The sequence below is a fragment of the Gopherus flavomarginatus genome, chromosome 3, assembly GCF_025201925.1.
Source record: "Gopherus flavomarginatus isolate rGopFla2 chromosome 3, rGopFla2.mat.asm, whole genome shotgun sequence".
Classification (NCBI taxonomy): Eukaryota; Metazoa; Chordata; order Testudines; family Testudinidae; genus Gopherus; species Gopherus flavomarginatus.
Window position 1 is genome coordinate 272,453,059 of NC_066619.1, and position 19,710 is coordinate 272,472,768.

Below are 19,710 nucleotides of genomic sequence, written 5' to 3' on the forward strand. Positions count from 1 at the left end.
GATCAAGAGAGCAAAAAGGTGTCAGAATGCCAATTTTGGCACTCCCCTCCCCAGACACTGCTCCAGGGCACCTGAGAAATCAGTCATCTGGACCCCATAAAACCTAAGGCCCACTCAAGAGGGAACAATGCATGCTGCGACTTGTAGCCTTCAGAGGCAGCCTCTTCATAAAAAAAAAGACAAGGACATCTGCAATCTTTTCTCCATTTTATGCCAACTGGATGAAGCTTGTGAACTCCTGCCAAGCTGCCAACCCAGATTCTTTGTCCGGAGAAAGCCTGGGTACAGTTTGAAATTATTTCAGAACAGTACCATTGAAATTCTGCCATACAGTTACATTACTAATGTGGAGTTCTTAAAAATAGACCTCTTCGGACATAATAAGTGAGCTACAAGCAGACAGTTCACTGTACGACTCATGGGCAGATCTGCCAGGAGGTCTATCACGGCTGCATAAGTGGCAGGTGCCAGATTAACTCATGTCCCAGGTAGCCCCACTCCCCAGATGGGTAACACAGTCTGAGAGAGAGAGAACACGTCTACACTACAGGATTATTTCAATTTCACATAAACTGGTTTTGTAAAACAGATTGTATAAAGTCAAGTGCACACGGCCACACAAAGCACAATAATTCGGTGGTGTGCGTCCATGTACCAAGGCTAGCATCGATTTCTGGAGCGTTGCACTGTGGGTAGCTATCCCATAGTTCCCGCAGTCTCCCCCGCCCATTGGAATTCTGGGTTGAGATTCCAATGCCTGATGGGGCAAAAATAGTGTCGCGGGTGATTCTGGGTAAATGTCATCACTCATTCCTTCCTCCGGGAAAGCAACGGCAGACAATCATTTCGCGCCCTTTTTCCGTGGATTGCCCTGGCAGATGCCATAGCATGGCAACCATGGAGCCCGTTTTGCCTTTTGTCACTGTATGTGTACTGGATGCTGCTGACCGACGTGGTACTGCAGCGCTACACAGCAGCATTCATTTGCCTTTGCAAGGTAGCAGAGACAGTTACCAGTAGTTCTGCACCGTCTGCTGTGCCATTGTAAATTGGCGATGAGATGACCATTATCAGTCATTCTGTACCGGCTGCTGCTGTCATTGGTGCTCCTGGCTGACCTTTGCTGAGGTCGGCGGGGACACAAAGACAAAAATGAGAATGACCCCTGGGTCATTCCCTCCTTCATGTTGTATCTAAAAATAGAGTCAGTCCTGCCTAGAATATGGGGTAAGTGTACTAGAGAGCCAGTGTACCAGAGAGCACAGCCACTCTGTGTCAGATCCCACAGAAATGATGAGCTACATGCCATTCTAGGGGGTGCCCCTGCAACTACCCCACCCGTTGCTTCCCTCCTCCCCCAACTCTCCTGGGCTACCGTTCCAGGGTCCCCCCATTTGTGTGATGAAGTAATAAAGAATGCAGGAATAAGAAACACTGACTTTTTAGTGAGATAAAATGAGGGGGAGGCAGCCTCCAGCTGCTATGATAGTCCAGGCAGGACATTAAACAGTGGTGGGGGGAGAGGAGCCCAGCATCCCGCTGCTATGATAGTCCAGGCAGTACAGAATCTTTTCTTTAGACATGAAGGGGGGGGGGCTGATGGAGCTCAGCCCCCAGTTGCTATGATGAGGACAGTTACCAGCTGTTCAGTACCATCTGCTGGGAATAACCGGGAGTCATTCCTATTTTTACCCAGGTGCTCCTGGCCGACCTCATCTGAGGCCAGCTAGGAGCACTCACGGGATGATGACATGGATGGCTACCAGTCCTTCTGCACGGTACTGTCTGCCACAGGGGAAGGAAGAGGAGAGGATGCTGTTGTTCAGTGCCGCGGCACCGCGTCTACCAGCAGCATGCAGTAGACATACGGTGACAGTGAAAAAAGTCAAGAAACAATTTTTTCCCCTTTTCTTTCACGGGGGGGGGGGTGTGGGTGAGGGGTAAAATTGACGAGATATACCTGAAACACCCCAGACAACATGTTTGACCCTACAGGCATTGGGAGCTCAGCCAAGAATGCAAATACTTTTCGGAGACTGCGGGGACTGTGGGATAGCTGAAGTCCTCAGTCCCTCCTCCCTTCCTCCATGAACGTCCGTTTGAGTCTTTGGCTTTCCATTACGCTTGTCACACAGCACTGTGCTGTGGACTCTGTATTGTAGCCTGGAGATTTTTTTCAAATGCTTTGGCATTTCGTCTTCTGAAATGGAGCTCTGATAGAACAGATTTGTCTCCCCATACAGCAATCAGATCCAGTATCTCCCGTACGGTCCATGCTGGAGCTTTTGGATTTGGGACTGCATCGCCACCCATGCTGATCAGAGCTCCACACTGGGCAAGCAGGAAATGAAATTCAAAAGTTTGCAGGGCTTTTCCTGTTTACCTGGCCAGTGCATCTGAGTTCGGATTGCTGTCCAGAGCAGTCACAGTGGTTCACTGTGGGATACCGCCCAGAGGCCAATACTGTCGATTTGCAGCCACACTGACCCTAATCCAATATGGTAATACTGATTTCAGCGCTACTACTCTCGTCGGGGAGGAGTACAGAAACCAGTTTTAAGAGCCCTTTCTATCGATATAAAGGGCCTCGTTGTGTGGACGGGTGCAGGGTTAAATCAGTTTAACGCTACTAAAATCAGTTTAAACGCGTAGTGTAGACCAGACCAGAGAAAACACCCCGAGCAGCAGACAATTATGTGGTAGTGTTAACCACTGGTGCATAGTTCACCCAACAGAGCTAAAGCATGGCACAGTTATGGTTTGCGAGAATCACACAGGAAACTAGTTAGATGAATCAAAGCAGTAGAAAGTGTTGCTCAGGTTAAAAATGCATTTAACCTCCACCGTGTAGCAAACTGCCTGTGCAGTAGCAGGACAGCATATTCTGACTCTCCATAACCTGGAAGTATTCACGATGAGTGCATGGTAGATGAATGACTATAAAGTGATACAACATACAAATCACTTTTCAATGTCCTGTCAAGTAGTTAGATTTGCTCAACACATAGGGCCAAAACCTGCCCTGGTTTAAGGGAGAACAGATATCATTTACTGTAAATTGTGCTCACTTACACCAGGCCTGAGTAGTGTGGGCCATCATCACGGAGCTTAACCTGGCATCTACAACCCACTTCCATTCTCTACCAGATCGTACCCCAAATCTACCTTGGCCCCAATCCTTACACCAGAAAAACTCTCAATGAATTTAACAGAAGTTTGGCCTGAGGATGATCTGCAGGCTTGAGCCTCTGGCAGTTTGTTGCACGGATGGAAGATCTAGCTGTCTGTGGTATTTACATGGTCCTCATTATCATAGTATCTGAGCACCTCACAATCTTGAATGCATTTCTCCTCACAATACTCGGCAGCTAGGGTAGTGCTATTATCCCCATTCTACAGCTGGGGAACTGAGGCACAGAAAGACTAAGGCCCAGCTCCCCAAAGGTACTTAGGCAGCTAACTTCCACTGATTTCCATTTGAAATCTTTGGGGATCTGGGCCTATTTTGAACTGAACCCAGGTCTCCGGAAAGCCCCCAACCACTGGGGCCCACCCCTCCTTTTTACTTTGGGAATAGTCAGGAGATGATTTCTAAATATTTTTCAAGTCCTCTTGTCTTTCCATTAGTTTGCAGTTACCCAGGGCCGGCTTTAGGCCAATTCCACCAATTCCCCCAAATCGGGCCCCGAGCCTAAAAGGGCCCCACGCCCAGTGAGTATCTCTTCCCTGGTTAGAGGAGCCTGTCATAAACAGATAGCTAAGGGTTAATGTCTCTTTCACCTGCAAAGGAGTAACCTGAAACACCTGACCAGAGGATCAATCAGGAAACAAGACTTTTTCAAATCTGGGTGGAGGGAAGTTTTTGAGTGTGAGTTCCCCCCCTCCAGGTGTTCCTTCCCTGGGTTCCTGGAGAGATTAGCTCTCTCTCGGTACTTGTGTTTTCCAGGACTGGAAATAGGGAGGGTGGAGTCCCTCTGTTTAGATTCACGGAGCTTGCTTCTGTATATCTCTCCAGGAACCCAGGGAGGGAACATCCGGAGGGGGGAAGGGAAATGGTTTATTCCCCTTTGTTGTGAGACTCAAGGAATCTGAATCTGGGGGTCCCCCAGGGAAAGTTTTGGGGAGACCACAGTGCGCCAGGCACTGTATAGATTCCTGGCTGGTGGCAGCTTTACCAGGTCCAAGCTGGTAACTAAGCTTGGAGGTTTTCATGCTAACACCCATATTTTGGACGCTAAGGTCCAGATCTGGGAAAAATGTTATGACATGGTGGCACAGCAGTGTGGATAGATAGATAGAATCCAGAAGCCAGTAGGAATATTATATTTTTCTTTTCTCTGCTAGGGGCTTTTAAGCAGAGAGGGTTTGGTTTAAAAGGAACCAGAGATAATTTTTTTTTCTGTTCTCTCCTGACAGTAGCTTGCATATTAAGCAAGGAACCATTAAGCTGTGACAAATACAGGGTCATTTGCTTAAAAGAAAAAAAAATGAATAAACAGCCTTATCCAAAAAGAATACAATTTAACACATTCCAGCAACTATACACATGTAAATACAAAAGAAAACAATATAAACCTTATTGTCTTACTATCTTTGTACTTACAACTTGGAAACAGAAGATTAGAAAGCTGGAGATAGAAAAATCACTCTCATAGCCGAGAGGTTACAGACACAAGACAAAGAACAAGGAACTCACACCCAAAAACTTCCCTCCACCCAGATTTGAAAAAGTCTTGTTTCCTGATTGGTCCTCTGGTCAGGTGTTTCAGGTTACTCCTTTCCAGGTGAAAGAGACATTAACCCTTAGCTATCTGTTTATGACAGCGCCTTTTTAATTTTTACTCACCTGGCGGCGGTCCGGGTCTTCGGCAACACTTCGGCAGCGGGTCCTTCGCTTGCTCTGGGTCTTCAGCAGCACTTCAGCGGTGGGTCCTTCAGTGCCACCGAAGACCTGGAGCAAGTGAAGGACCCGCCACCAAAGTGCTGCCAAAGACTCGGAGCACTGCCCGGTGAGTACAAGCCCCATGTGTTTTTTATATATACTCATCCCTGCCGGGGCCTCGTCGAAACTGTTCAAATTGGGCCCCACACTTCCTAACGCCGGACCTACAGTTACCCACAACTGAGCTGGAACAAGTATATTTCCAGATCACAGCAGAGACAACTTCATTTCTGCTATCTTACCTGTTTCAGTCTTTACAACCAGACTCATGGGTTAACTCACAGCTAGCATTTAAAGGTCTCTGCACAGAATCATAGAATTGTAGGACTGGAAGGGACCTCAACAGGTCTTCAATTCTACTCCCCTCCACTCAAGGCAGCACTAAGTATTATCTAGACCTTCCCTGACGGGTGTTTGTCTAACCTGCTCTTAAAAATCTCCAAAGACAGAGATTCCACAATCTCCCTAGGCAATTTATTCAAGTGCTTAACCACTCTGACAGGAAGTTTTTCCTAATGTCCAGCTGAAACTGCCCTTGCTGCAATTTAAGCCCATTGCTTCCTGTCCTCTTCTTTATCATAACCTTTTCTGAAAAGTTATCATGTCCCCTCTCAGTCTTCTCTTCTCCAGACTAAACAATCCAGTTTTTTCAATCTTCCCTTATAAGTCATGTTTTCTAGACCTTTAATCATTTTTGTTGCTCATCACTGGAATTTATCCAATTTGTGCACATCTTTCCTGAAATGCGGTGCCCAGAACCAGACATAATACTCCAGTTGAGGCACAATCAGCACGGAGTAGGGTGGAAGAATTACTTCTTGTGTTTCGCTTACAACAGTCCTGCTAATACATCCCAGAATGATGTTCTCTTTTTTTGAAACAGTGTAACACTGTTGACTCATATTTAGCTTGTGATCCACTCTGGCCCCCAGATCCCTTCCGAGGCGGTCATTTCCCATTTTGTAGGTGCGCAACTGATTGTTCCTTCCTAAATGGAGTACTTGGAGATCTCTCAAGTCTCCTCCCAGCTTCTCGTGTAATGCCAATGCCAACTGCTTCTCTGTTCTACTTCTCTTGTGTTTTCAAGACATCAGATACCCAGAAGAGGGGTGGAAGAAGTCTTTAAATATTTGCCACCCTTTTAATGCAGGCAGAGGAGCTCCTGGCAGAAAATCTGTGACTTTCTAAAGGTGGGTGGGGGGGGGGGAAATTTGGTTTCTTATTCCTTCCATGCATGAAAAAAACTACACTCACTTCTAGCACTAGCTGTTACCCTCCTCCCTATACCCCAAACTTGGATTTAACTGAGCTTTGGGTGCCAGGGAAAATGAGTTGAGGATGGTTTCTAAGAGAGCCCAGATGTCCATGCTCTGTAAAGTGAGAGGCTGAGACCAGGCACTATATGGAGAAGCACTCTGCTAGTCCAACTCAGTCCCAACCTGGGACAACCCTGAAGGTCCAGCTAAATGATGTGAAAAGACCATGAGGTGCATTATACTGGATCAACCTATTCGTTCACCCATTCCATTACCCTGCCTCTGGCAGTGGCCAGTATCCGAGGCCTCTCCAACATAAACCTAATATCCAGTGGGACCCATTCCATTATCTTTTTATTATTAATTGTTTATATTGCTATAGCACCTTCCAACCAAAGCTCATGCCACACTTTGTGAACACTTTAATTTAGCCTCTCAATCCTTCTGTGAGGTAGCCCATGATCCCATTTGTACCGATGAGGAAACGTACAGGAGGTTTTGTTTAGACACTACACTGATGAGTTCATTAGATTAGAAAGATGATTTGCCCAATGTCAGAGGATGTCTGTGGCACAGCTGGCACTAGGACCCAAGTCACTCAGGTCCCAGGCCTGTACCACAAGCCCATGCTCAATGATCTCTTCGTCTCTGAATTTCTGAAGAGCACTATGGACCTAATGGAAGATAAATATGAGACAGAAATATCAGAACTGAGGCTTCCAGCCAGAAGGGCAGAACTTGGAGAGGCTCCCACTGGAGCAGCTGCAGAAGGTGATCCTGGGTATAAATCCTGTAGTCTTCACAGATCCTGCACTGTGCGTGGAGCTGCCAGAGGCATAGACACCACGTCTGGAATGGAGCCATCCAGGGAATAGATAGAGCATCAGAGAAGTAGATCCCACAGTAGCTTTGGAGAGGGCTGCTACTGGGGCAGCAAAGCTACCCTGACAACAGAGAAATCATTGCTGCGTAGTTTTGGGATGCACCTTGGGTGGGGGGGGGGGAGGGCAGGGCTCTGTGCTGGGGGCCCACTTCACAGTTTGTCTGTGAGCAGCCATCGTCTCTCTTTCCCTTCATAGTAGCATCAGAGAGGGGGCAGCACCTTAGCCTGAGGAGCTACCATCCAGAGGCAAGGAGACTTCAAAAAGGCCAGGTCTCTTCTCTCCCTCGCCACCCACAGCAAGGCCAGGGCTGGGACCGGCAGACAGCAATTCAGGGAGTTAACATGTAGCATAACTGGTGAGAAGTCATTGAGATGTTCAAAATTCCTCCCGTTAATGGTCTCAGATATTATTAGAGCCATAGATAAGGACACTTTACAGCAACAAGTATTATTTTTAACCCAACAATATCCCCTTCATACTCTCTTTGAGCCAAGTTAAGAGTGTAACTGTTCTGTCTTACCCATTGGCAGAGATTTCCCACCTTTGATTTCTTAGTACCTGTATCCGGGCAGACACCAGCTGCCTCCATTTCCCCAAAGATCTGGAAGGCTTCCTCATGTTTACCATCTCTGATTTCTTTTAAGTATTATTCCTTTGACTTGTCTGCCTTGTGGCTGTATTTCCTATGAACATGAGTGATGCTAAAACCTTTTCTGGCAAAGCACAATGTGTGCTCTTGTGTTCTTTATATGTCTGTCTGTCCTTGTTACAAATTAAAGCATACTTGCTAATATAGGGCCTGATTCAAAGCCCATCGAAGTAATGAAATCAGTGAAGAGAGCTATAACATCAGTGAGCTTTGGATTACGTCCATATTGAATATGTATCAATCTGGCTCTGAATTCTCCCAAAGTTTGGATCTAGAGTTTTGGTCCTGGCCCATCTCCCCAGCTGTCTTCCCCTCAGATATGATAATAAACATTTCCCTTAAGTAAATGCAAAGTGAAATGGAGTTTTGTACATCTCCAAAACCTCACATCCAAACACCTCAAAACTTTGGAAGAATTCAGAGATAGCTCCTAATTCTGCAGCTCTGATTTGTTCTTGTACGTGTGGAACTTAAACTCCCATAGAGAGATTCCACCCTTGTAGGAAGTGCTGAATATCCAAGCCCAGACCCACCCTGCAAGACTGAATGTCGGCCTCAACAGTGTTTCCATTCCAAAGAGATGTCCTTCTGGAAATCCAAGCAACCTTGCAGGTTGCAGCACCTTTTCCAATATGGAAGTACCTCAAGAGCTTGCTCCTTCTTTTTGAGCCGTCTGTTCTTGACCATGTGATCCAATAAATCATGCTCTTCATCATCTGAGAACACTAAGTCTTTTGTTTCACAGTTTGTCTCACGAGGCTTTTCACACGCATCATCCATGTCTACCTTAACCACTTACAACAGCATTTTAAAAATCTACATGGTGAAAACAAAGGATAAGGAAGGTCAGTGGTGACTTGGCTTCTGCTGTTCATTTCACTAATCCCACCCCAAAGCCAGGCATCTTCCAGAGAGTAATAGAAATGGGGTTGATATATCACACTCTAGTAACAGTGGTTGTGGTGTCAGAAAACAAAGTGGCCCCAGCTTATGGTGTGTTGATTAGTTGTGCTGGACTTTCGAAATAGAATTTAGACTAATTTAACAGCCCATCTGATGTTATGTAGATTCCATAAGCAGTTGGGTTTAATCATATTTGGATCAATGAAACGGCTAACACTCTAGGAAAGCCTTTCTGGCAGCATATTGATCTGAACAAACACACCAAGGGCAAAGTTTCACCTCAACCAAAAAAACAAAACAAAAAACCCAAACTTGTAACTGAACCTGAGGAATTATTTAGATGTCCTCTTGCATTGTCCACTTTGGTTGTGCTCACGCTACAGAACCGAGCCATTTCTGGGTGAATTAGTATGGCTGCGCTATCAGTAATGGTTCAATATGCCCATCCTAGCCATGCTGCCTTGTGTTCTGAACTGCTACAGTTTTGTCTCATGTTTAGTGCTCTAACTCCGTTCAGTTCCATTGCCCTCAGGACACCTATTCCACATTTCCTGGTACTGCTTCCAGAAAGGAGTGGATGCTGGGAGATTTCCAAAGCCACTCTGACTGCAATCAGACATCACTGATGTAACTGAATTTGGCCCACTGTGTGCAGACTGCAAATGTTTGTTAATAGTTAATGTCTATGCAGCATTTTGAACTTTTTAAGTGCGGTATAAGTGCTATTCTATGGAGGCAGTTCAAGTCATTACCAGTACTGGCAGATTGTGGTCCAAGGTTGCTATGGTGTATCCAGACAGTTAAATGTAATAGTATTTTTAATGGTAGTACAAAGTATGAATCAATGAAATGGTACCTAGCTCCAACTAAGCCTCCTACCCCTCTACTGACAATTTGCTATGATGCTTTTATAGTGATATGGATGGCTTATATCTTTTCCATTCTGAATTGTCTTGGGCATGGAAGCTTTTGCTGCTTGTACAAATATTAATGACAATCACTGGCTCAAGGTCCAGTCAAACCTAAGATTTTTTATAATCATCTAAAAACAGCATAAAAATAGCAATTTCTACCGCTCAGACTGGTGATAAGTGCACAAACGTGATCATAAGAGGATCCTTAAATTCCTGTTAAGTATACTTAGCATTTTAAGTCTTCAAAGTACTCAACTAATCATTTGTCATGACACCCTGTGAGTTACATAAGTATTACCACTAGAGCTGACTTACACTTCCCCCCCTCCCTTTAGAAAAATGCATTTTTCACGCCCCAAAACTATTTCTTGAATTTGGGACTATTTCAAAATGTTTTGTTTCGACTTTTCAATGCAAAACAGTATTTCCATTTCAAATTTAGCCAATTTAAAAAAAAAGGTGACCACCACCCCAAATGGCTGAAGTTAAACAAAAATTTGAACACCCCTCCCACCCCTCATTTGGAGTCAACCACGCACATTATGGTCAACCTGAAACAAAATAAAAAACAAAATTGTTTCAGTCAATTAGAAACAAAAAAGTTTTCAGGTTCTGCAATTTGACCAAAAAATTTTATCCAGTTTGAATCAAACCCCAAACCAAAAAAAAAAATCCATAATTCACTCAGCTCTAACACTACCCTTATTACACAGATGGAGAGACTAAGGGCTTGTCTACACTGGCACTTTACAGCACTGCAACTTTCTCGCTCAAGGGTGTGAAAAAACACCCCCCTGAGTGCTACAAGTTTCAGCGCTGTAAAGTACCAATGTAGACTATTCCCCTTGTGGAGCTGGGCGTTTTTGTTTTGTTTTTTTTATAGCTCAGATCCTATAGCCCTGTCCATTGCCTGTTGAAATAAACTAATAGCACCTGAGAGTCATGATCTTAGTCCACTAGACCAGGTTGCCTCTCTACATACAAGGCCACAGCATCCTTAAACCATTAACTCCTGCTGCCTGTATCAATTTATCTGTCATCTCAATAGCTAGGTCGGAATATGGCTCCAGTGTTTTTTAGTAAGTGCAGTAAACATCTATTTTCCTAGTAATGTCAAGCTGTGTTGAAAAATGTTAAAACAGAGAGGCCAGGGACAATGCTGATTTCAGATTTTACAGATGATTACAGTTCTAAAAAAAAAGTGTGGGAAAATCTTAAGTAGATCACACTATAAATAAGTCTGGGTACATTTCTTTTCCATTGCACAGCATTTTTTTCTGACACCTGGAAAATATTTTCAGGAAGAGCTCAATTTTACTTCATTTTGTTAATAGAGCATGCAAGATGCCACACTGGTATTAATCACTTAGCCACCATAATTACTCAAAAACACAATTTATAGGCAGGCTCTGTTTACAGCTGTGTTTTAAGTTCACTACAAGAAGCAGAATCTCTAAAGGGAAGCATTTCAAGTGGATGCCCTTACTAGAATAAAAAACACATTGCTATACAGTAATGGTTCAAACTCTCTCCGTCACCCCAGTTGTAGCAATATTAAATATCTGTGATTCCACAGTGTCAACCAATGAGCTATTTCCTATATGGTGACATCATTCTCAAAATCACCAATGAAGAACCTGAAGTGTAGTCTTCTGGATGGAGACTGGTTCAGTGGAATAGTGGCTGCCCCTATCTCTAAAGTTCTGCCTTCCTTTAAAAGAAATGTAAGGACTGCAGGGAGCTAGACTACTACAAACTAGACAGAAATAACATTTTGCCCACCTATATATAATATCTCCCATCTGAAACTCCTGTGCACACGTAACCCACACCCTTCCTGGGTGTGGTGTTCTGTCCCATCGAGTGGCACCAAGACCACTTAGAGAGATTAATGAGTTTGCTCTACAGCCATACGACTTTTAGTTCACGCAGCAGAGGCTCATGCATTTAGCTCCAGAGGTCCCAGGTTCGATCCCGATGATCGGGGTCTGTTGGTGTTACACAAACATTAATAAAGCCTCTCAGAGGGGGATATTCTCACTTTATAGCTGGGGAAACTGAAGCATAGGGAGGGGAAGGGACGGACTTGCCCCACATCACATAGTGAATCTGTGATAGCACTAGGGATAGACTCCATGTCTCCTGTCACCCCATTGTCTGTTTGAGCCATAAGACCATCCTTCCTCCTACACTGCTTGGGAAACCAACGTTGCATTAGGAGGAACCCACATTTTACTGAACTTGTTTGTAGCCTTGCCATTGGGAAGCCTCTGAAAACAGGCAACTCCTGTAGCTGTGGGGTCATCACAGAAGGCTGGCTATGCTTTGGGAAACTAATGTTCAGTTTTTATTATATCACATCCTAGCACATAAGGACAATATCCTGCAGGCCTTACTTGAGCAAAATTCCCACTAACTTCAAAGAAATGATAAGATTTGGTCCTTGGGCCCTATCTATACTGAGAAAACATTCTAACTGGTTTTAAAACTGATCTAAGAACCATAGCACACAGCTAGTATGAGGCAGTTTAAAGCAGTCTGATTGTTTCCTGTTTAGTAAAAATGGGTCAGGCTGCCTTAAACCACCTATAACCAAGTCTATACTATGGCGCTAATCATTTTTAGAATCAGTTTAACTAAACCAGTTTTAGAACCAGTTAAAATATTTCCCCCTTTGTAAGCAAGCCCAGTTTCTACCCACTCCCAAAGAAATTATAATCTTTTGTCCTGTAGCACAGCTGCATTATTCTTAGAGAAATGCAACAATGGTTAAACAAGTAAAATAATGCAACTCAAGCCGTGTGCTGCCAAACATGGACAACGATATTCCCTTGGCCAGGGAATGTGTTTTAAAGGAAGTGGTGTGTTGCTGAGGAATTCGCTAGACTATCCAGCAGAATCAGCAAACAGGCTACAGAGCCACATGCAGCTAATACCAAAAATGCACAGAAACATCTTGGGTGGCACGTAATGGAGGCTGAGGGAGGCTAAGGCTCCTCAAACCTCACACTAAGGGAGGCAGTGGCAGATTTGAGGCCCATAAGAAAATCTCCCCTTGCCACGCCCCCCGGGGCTGGAGGAGCTCTTGCTCCCCGCCACAGCCAGTCTCGGGGCCTCAGTGGGTGGAGGGGGGCAGAAGCAAGTGGGGGACGGGGGAAAGAGGTAGAGTGGGGGTGGAATGGGGACAGGACCGCTGGGGAAGGGGAGGAATGGGGTGGGGTCATGGGTGGGGTCGCAGGTGGAAGGGGCCAAACGGGGGAGGAGTTGTGGTGGGAGGCCAGCAGGGGAGGTCTCTGGGAGGGCTAGGGGTTGGACAGAGATCTGTGGTGGAGGTCTTTGGGTGAGGGGGCGCTGGGCATAAAGGTGGGTCACTGGGCACGGTGGTGCGGGTCAGCCCTCAGAGGGAAGGGACATGCTGGCAGCAAAGGGCTGGGCCATCCAGTGTGCGTCTGGCAGCTGCAGGTTTGTAAACTGTGCCCTCCTGCTACGCTGCATGGAGTGGGGCTGCTCCCGCTGCACTGTGCCTCATTGCCCCCAGCCTGCCCTTCACTCTGGAGACTGACCATCCCGCCCCGCTGTACCTTGCCCTCGGGAACCCACAAATATGTTTGGCGCCGGGTCCACAAAAAGTTAATCTGGCCCTGGTCTAACCTCCTACTCTGTGGGTTTTGGACCCAGGAAGTACCTTCCATGGAATCCGGAGTGGAGGGATAAGAGGTGCCCTGGAGGTTACTGATCCCACACCCTCTGCAATGCAGCAGGGAGGAGATCTGTGTGCAGGGGGTCCCCTCTAAACACACACGAGGAGAGCAGTATTCTACAGTTGTGCTCCAACACAGCACAGCCTACACTAGTGCCACAGAAGGACTGTTACTGAAGAAGGGCTGCCAACAAAAAAGTGTCAATTAGTGTCAGTTGGGGGGGTGGTTTCTGTGGCCATGACAGAGAAGGAGAAGAGAAATGGATAACGGCGACGGAGGTAAATTCTCTAAACCAACTTCTGTTGTAGAAGAAATTAAGAATAAGACAGTAATAGTGATGTTGAAATGCTAAGGGAAATTAGAGAGGATATCAAAATTAAGAATCCAGTAGTAGTGGGGGAGTTCAATTATCCCCATATTGACTGGGAACATTTCACTTCAGGACAAAATGCAGAGATAAAATTTCTCGATACTTTAAATGACTGCTTCATGGAGCAGCTGGTACGGGAACCCACAAGGGGAGAGGCAACTCTAGATTTAATCCTGAGTGGAGCACAGGAGCTGGTCCAAGAGGTAACTATAGCAGGACTGCTTGGAAATAGTGACCATAATACAATAGCATTCAACATCCCTGTGGGGGGGAAGAACACCGCAACAGCCCAACACTGTGGCATTTAATTTCAAAAGAAGGAACTATACAAAAATGAGGGGGTTAGTTAAACAAAAGTTAAAAGGTACAGTGACTAAAGTGAAATCCCTGCAAGTTGCATGGGCCCTTTTTAAAGACACCATAATAGAGGCCCAACTTCAATGTATACCCCAAATTAAGAAACACAGTAAAAGAACTAAAAAAGAGCCACCGTGGCTTAACAACCATGTAAAAGAAGCAGTGAGAGATAAAGAGACTTCCTTTAAAAAGTGGAAGTCAAATCCTAGTGAGGCAAATAGAAAGGAGCACAAACACTGCCAGCTTAAGTGCAAGAGTGTAATAAGAAAAGTCAAAGAGGAGTTTGAAGAACAGCTAGGCAAAAACTCCAAAGGTAATAACAAAATGTTTTTAAAATACATCAGAAGCAGGAAGCCTGCTAAACAACCAGTGGGGCCTCTTGATGATCAAAATACAAAAGGTGCGCTTAAAGACGATAAAGTCATTGCGGAGACACTAAATGGATTCTTTGCTTCAGTCTTCACGGCTGAGGATGTTAGAGAGATTCCCAAACCTGAACTGGCTTTTGTAGGTAACAAATCTGAGGAACTGTCACAGACTGAAGTGTCACTAGAGGAGGTTTTGGAATTAATTGATAAACTCAACATTAACAAGTCACCGGGACCAGATGGCATTCACCCAAGAATTCTGAAAGAACTCAAATGTGAAGTTGCAGAACTATTAACTAAGGTTTGTAACCTGTCCTTTAAATCGGCTTTGGTACCCAATGATTGGAAATTAGCTAATGTAATGCCAATATTTAAAAAGGGCTCTAGAGGTGATCCCGGCAATTACAGACCAGTAAGTCTAACATCAGTACCAGGCAAATTAGTCGAAACAATAGTTAAGAATAAAATTGTCAGACATATAGAAAAACAAACTGTTGAGCAATAGTAAACATGGTTTATATAAAGGGAAATCGTATCTTACTAATCTATTAGAGTTCTTTGAAGGGGTCAACAAACATAAGGACAAGGGGGATCCAGTGGACATAGTGGACTTGGATTTCCAGAAAGCCTTTGACAAGGTCCCTCACCAAAGGCTCTTACGTAAATTAAGCTGTCATGGGATAAAAGAGAAGGTCCTTTCATGGATTGAGAACTGGCTAAAAGACAGGGAACAAAGGGTAGGACTTAATGGTAAATTCTCAGAATGGAGAGGGGTAACTAGTGGTGTTCCCCAAGGGTCAGTCCTCGGAACAATCCTATTCAATTTATTCATAAATGATCTGGAGAAAGGGGTAAACAGTGAGGTGGCAAAGTTTGCAGATGATACTAAACTACTCAAGATAGTTAAGACCAAAGCAGATTGTGAAGAACTTCAAAAAGATCTCACAAAACTAAGTGATTGGGCAACAAAATGGCAAATGAAATTTAATGTGGATAAATGTAAAGTAATGCACATCGGAAAAAATAACCCCAACTATACATACAATATGATGGGGGCTAATTTAGCTACAACGAGTTAGGAAAAAGATCTTGGAGTCATTGTGGATAGTTCTCTGAAGATGTTCACACAGTGTGCAGAGGTGGTCAAAAAAGCAAACAAGATGTTAGGAATCATTAAAAAGGGGATAGAGAATAAGACTGAGAATATATTATTGCCCTTATATAAATCCATGGTACGCCCACATCTCAAATACTGTGTACAGATGTGGTCTTCTCACCTCAAAAAAAGATATTCTAGCACTAGAAAAGGTTCAGAAAAGGGCAACTAAAATGATTAGGGGTTCGGAGAGGGTCCCATACAAGGAAAGATTAAAGAGGCTAGGCCTCTTCCACTTGGAAAAGACTAAGGGGGGATATGATAGAGGTATATAAAATCATGAGTGATGTAGAGAAAGTGGACAAGGAAAAGTTATTTACTTATTCCCATAATACAAGAACTAGGGGTCACCAAATGAAATTAATAGGTAGCAGGTTTAAAACAAATAAAAGGAAGTTCTTCTTCACACAGCGCACAGTCAACTTGTGGAACTCCTTACCTGAGGAGGTTGTGAAGGCTGGGACTATAACAATGTTTAAAAGGGAACTGGATAAATTCATGGTGGCTAAGTCCATAAATGGCTATTAGCCAGGAAGGGTAAAGAATGGTGTCCCTAGCCTCTGTTCATCAGAGGATGGAGATGGATGGCAGGAGAGAGATCACTTGATCATTGCCTGTTAGCTTCACTCCCTCTGGGGCATCTGGCATTGGCCACTGTTGGTAGACAGATACTGGGCTAGATGGACCTTTGGTCTGACCCAGTACGGCCGTTCTTATGTTCTTAAGAAGAAGCAGGGAACTTGGTACTTCATGCAAAAGACACTAGCTTGAATAATAATTGCTGTGCAGTAAGCAATTGGGAAAAAGATACTGAGGCAAAGAACATATTGACGAGTGCAAGAGAGCTTGATTTGTTTCTGGAGGAGGAGTGGATTGAGGGGTATAGAAATACATCGAGACCGACATGCTCTTTGAAAGGGAGGGCATGTGGGGCTGGGTGACCTTTTTGTGCTTCCTAAAATGTTTTATTATGATCAGCAGCTTCGGTGCAGGATTTTAGGTCATCGCCACCCATTCCCCTACCAGCTGCTCTAGCACAGAGCATTTTTGTAGACACTGGAGGAACAGCCTCTAGTCTCCTTCAGTGTGGCCACTATAAGTGTTTCACAGACCGCTCAGTAGGTGGCTGCATTTGAGCAACAGTGGCCAGTCAAATCCCTCCCCCTCCCTCACCAATTCCAGCACATCTGCTCTGAGACATGCTTAGGACCATACCTTAGCCTGAACAACATGTGTGTGGATGGGGTCTTGGCCTGTCACATTTACTCCTGTGCATCTCCAAGCAGACGTGCATGCATTGCTTTAGGAAGCAGCATCGCATGGCACTCGAGAGAGACTAGAGCATTCCATCTGCACCAGGTGAATTCTATGGCTCAGCTCCCAGAGCTGAAGCTGCTGCCATGATTACAATAACTATAAGCCCGTCATATACAGGGGTGTCTTCCCTCAGGCTGCGATGATCATCAGGCCAGGGCAAGTCTGTATCTGGCTGCTTTTGCAGGTGAGAGCTTTAACTCGCTCAGAGGGAAACAACATTCAGCAGCACGCTGAGGCTTGATGCTTCAGACATTTAAAATTAGACCAGGCAAAGCATTAAGACCTGGGTCCTCAAAAGTATTAAGGCACCTAACTCCTACTGAAATCAGTGGGAACTAGGCACCTAAATATCTTTGAGGATTTGGGCCTAAAACCCCGATTGTAAAAAGCACTTATGTACGTGCTTAAGTATTTTGCTGAGTCCGAGCCTCAGCTAGCAGAGAACAATTGTGTACTTACTGACAAGGAGATGGAGAACATGACCTAACAGGTCGTGGTCATCTCTAATGTCTATGATTTGATGTAGGCTGGTAAATCCCCTTTGAGAAAGGACTAAACCCATTATGCAGCAGCAAAGGAGCTTTCATAGCAGAGCACTTGCTCAGCGATTGCTTTGTTATGGACAGGACTTTGTTCTCCTCTACGCTTGTGAAAATCCAGAGTAATCTCAATGGATTTACACTGGTATAGCAGAGATCAGAATCTGATCCCATATGTGATCGGTGGATGAGCAAAGGACTCATTTTGCCCAATGACATGATCTCCTTACTGATTAAATTCCCATAGGAGAATAGGGTAGTTCAGAGTCACATATTGTATCAGTCACATGTTAGAGATCATATTACTATAATGCAAGACAAGGTCGCACACAAGCAAAATCTCATCTTCTTTACTGTGGGTCACTCATCCTACTTCCATACTGGTTAATGAGTCAGTGAAAGCAGCATAACATACTATGGAGGTCAATCCCTTTATGTGAATTAGATTCAAAAGGTATTCATTTCCAGAAGGTAACTGGACTAAATCACATGTCTCACAGCAACTGTTTCATTGCCAAACCAAGAAGCCAAGTACAGTCACCTCCACACACTGTACAGCAATCATAAAAACAAAGGGAGGCAGAAAGGTTATCTTTTCAAAACATAAGTCAGGCCCAATATTAATCAGGCAAACAGATCTAGTCACATCATCAACAGAGTCAGTTAATGAAAACACACATCCCACAAATGATTAAAGTGTTAAGTGCAGGGAAGAAACTAGTCTATTCTAAATAGCTGAGATGAAAAGTCATGCAAATCTGTAACACTTACATCAGAGTCCCACAATAGTCACATAGAGAAAAGAAAAGAATAAACTTTTAGGAAAACACATTTGTGGAAAAATGGAACATTGTTTCAGAGATCAGAAATCTTCTTCACAGTGTCTTCATCACTGTTTGTAATACCAGTGGTTAGATTGCAGTTTATTAAACTGAAATGCATGTTTTAATGCTCTATTGTTAAAATGCTTGGGCAGCAGACGTACATGTTGACTTTCTATATACATAAACTCCCGTTCCCTGAATTAAGCAGGGTAAGTATTAAAATATTTTAAAAGCCTAGAGAAACTCATGAGTTGTAATTGCGAGGTAAAGTACTCACGTTTGTGTTCCTATATAGCATCCCTGTCAAATTTAGCCCAAAAGTTAGGTTTTGTAATATGAGGTTTTAAAAACAAACACACAAAAAAAGGGAAAAAAAACCAACCCTGAAACCAGGAGAAATTTTCTGTGGTTTTAAATTCCACTGGAAATAGTTTCTGAAGCCAAATCAATATTGCCCTGCATTCTGCAGGTGCCAGAGAACCTATAAGTGAAACTGACTAGGAACAAAAGTAAAACTGACAAAGCTATTTAATTGTCCTCATTCAAAAATGCAAACAAACAGCATACATGTGAAAAGTCAATTGGATTTTTAAAATTCTTTCCATTTCAGTAGTCTCAGGGGTAATTTGTAACATGCTAAAAATAAGGATTTGGGCATACATGTGACATACTAGCACAGGATTGGTTAAAAATGCACAATTTGGTGAATGTGCCTTTAAGATCATGATCACTTGTATCCTGACAACCCTGCCACTGGTTGTACATGGCATGTCTCCCTGCCTTGTGGGGACTAAATTCAGCCACACACAGGAAAACATCCAACATTATTTTACTGGGAGAGTGCCAGGAGCTGGCTTTACACTGCAGCATGTTGTGCATGACTAACTGAGTCTGCCAACCAAAGCTTTACACTGCAGTATGTTGTGCATGACTAACAGTCTGCCAACCAAAGCTGGGATCCCGTGTTACAATTGTGCTGCAGCTTTAAAGAAACACATTCTTGTATTGGTCATCCATTGGGAGCACAACCCTCCAGCACTGGCTCAGGCAAATAGTCTCATTGGTCACTAACATCTTTAAACATTTTATGCTGTTCCCAGTTCTGGATCAGTATTTTATGGATAAGGGTCTGTAGCAGGGTGGACCCCTGCTCCTGCCCTGAAGGGGTTAAAAACAGCCCTGGGAAGGGGCTGTGGCTGGAGAAAGCAGCCTTTAGGCTGGGCTGATTGGGGAAGTGGCTGCAGCTGGGGCCATGCCCCAAACTGAGCAAGGGGTCCTCATAAGAAGGCCAGGGGAGCTAGAAGTAGATAGTCTCTGTCTAGCTATAGAGGGAGATGGGTCTGGCTGCTGGGGGCTAGAGGCAAAGTACCTGAGGGGAGCAGGGCTGGGGAAAGGCAGAGGAGCTGGGGAGCTCCTGCCTGGAAAGCCCCAGGCTGTGGCCTAGCATTAGGCCAAGAAGTACTGGGTGTTGCAGGGAGCAACCGAGGGGTAGGCAAAGGCAGCAGGTCCAAACCCCTTTGCCTATGATGA

General features: G+C 44.4%; 1 protein-coding gene across 6 annotated transcripts in view; it reads right to left on the minus strand.

Moving 5' to 3' along the window:
- REEP1 (receptor accessory protein 1) overlaps nt 1-19,710 on the minus strand; it is a 121,710-nt gene that overhangs the window by 4,046 nt on the left and 97,954 nt on the right. For 2 of the 6 annotated variants that reach the window (XM_050948013.1, XM_050948012.1), the window contains one exon: nt 8,374-8,525. The exons of 1 other annotated variant lie outside the window; for it this stretch is intronic. In XM_050948013.1, coding sequence (XP_050803970.1) covers nt 8,374-8,525 — 152 coding nt within the window. Of the gene's footprint in view, nt 1-8,373; nt 8,548-18,063; nt 18,123-19,710 lie in introns of those variants that run through there. 3 more of the 6 variants (XM_050948017.1, XM_050948015.1, XM_050948014.1) reach the window with 3 other exon arrangements.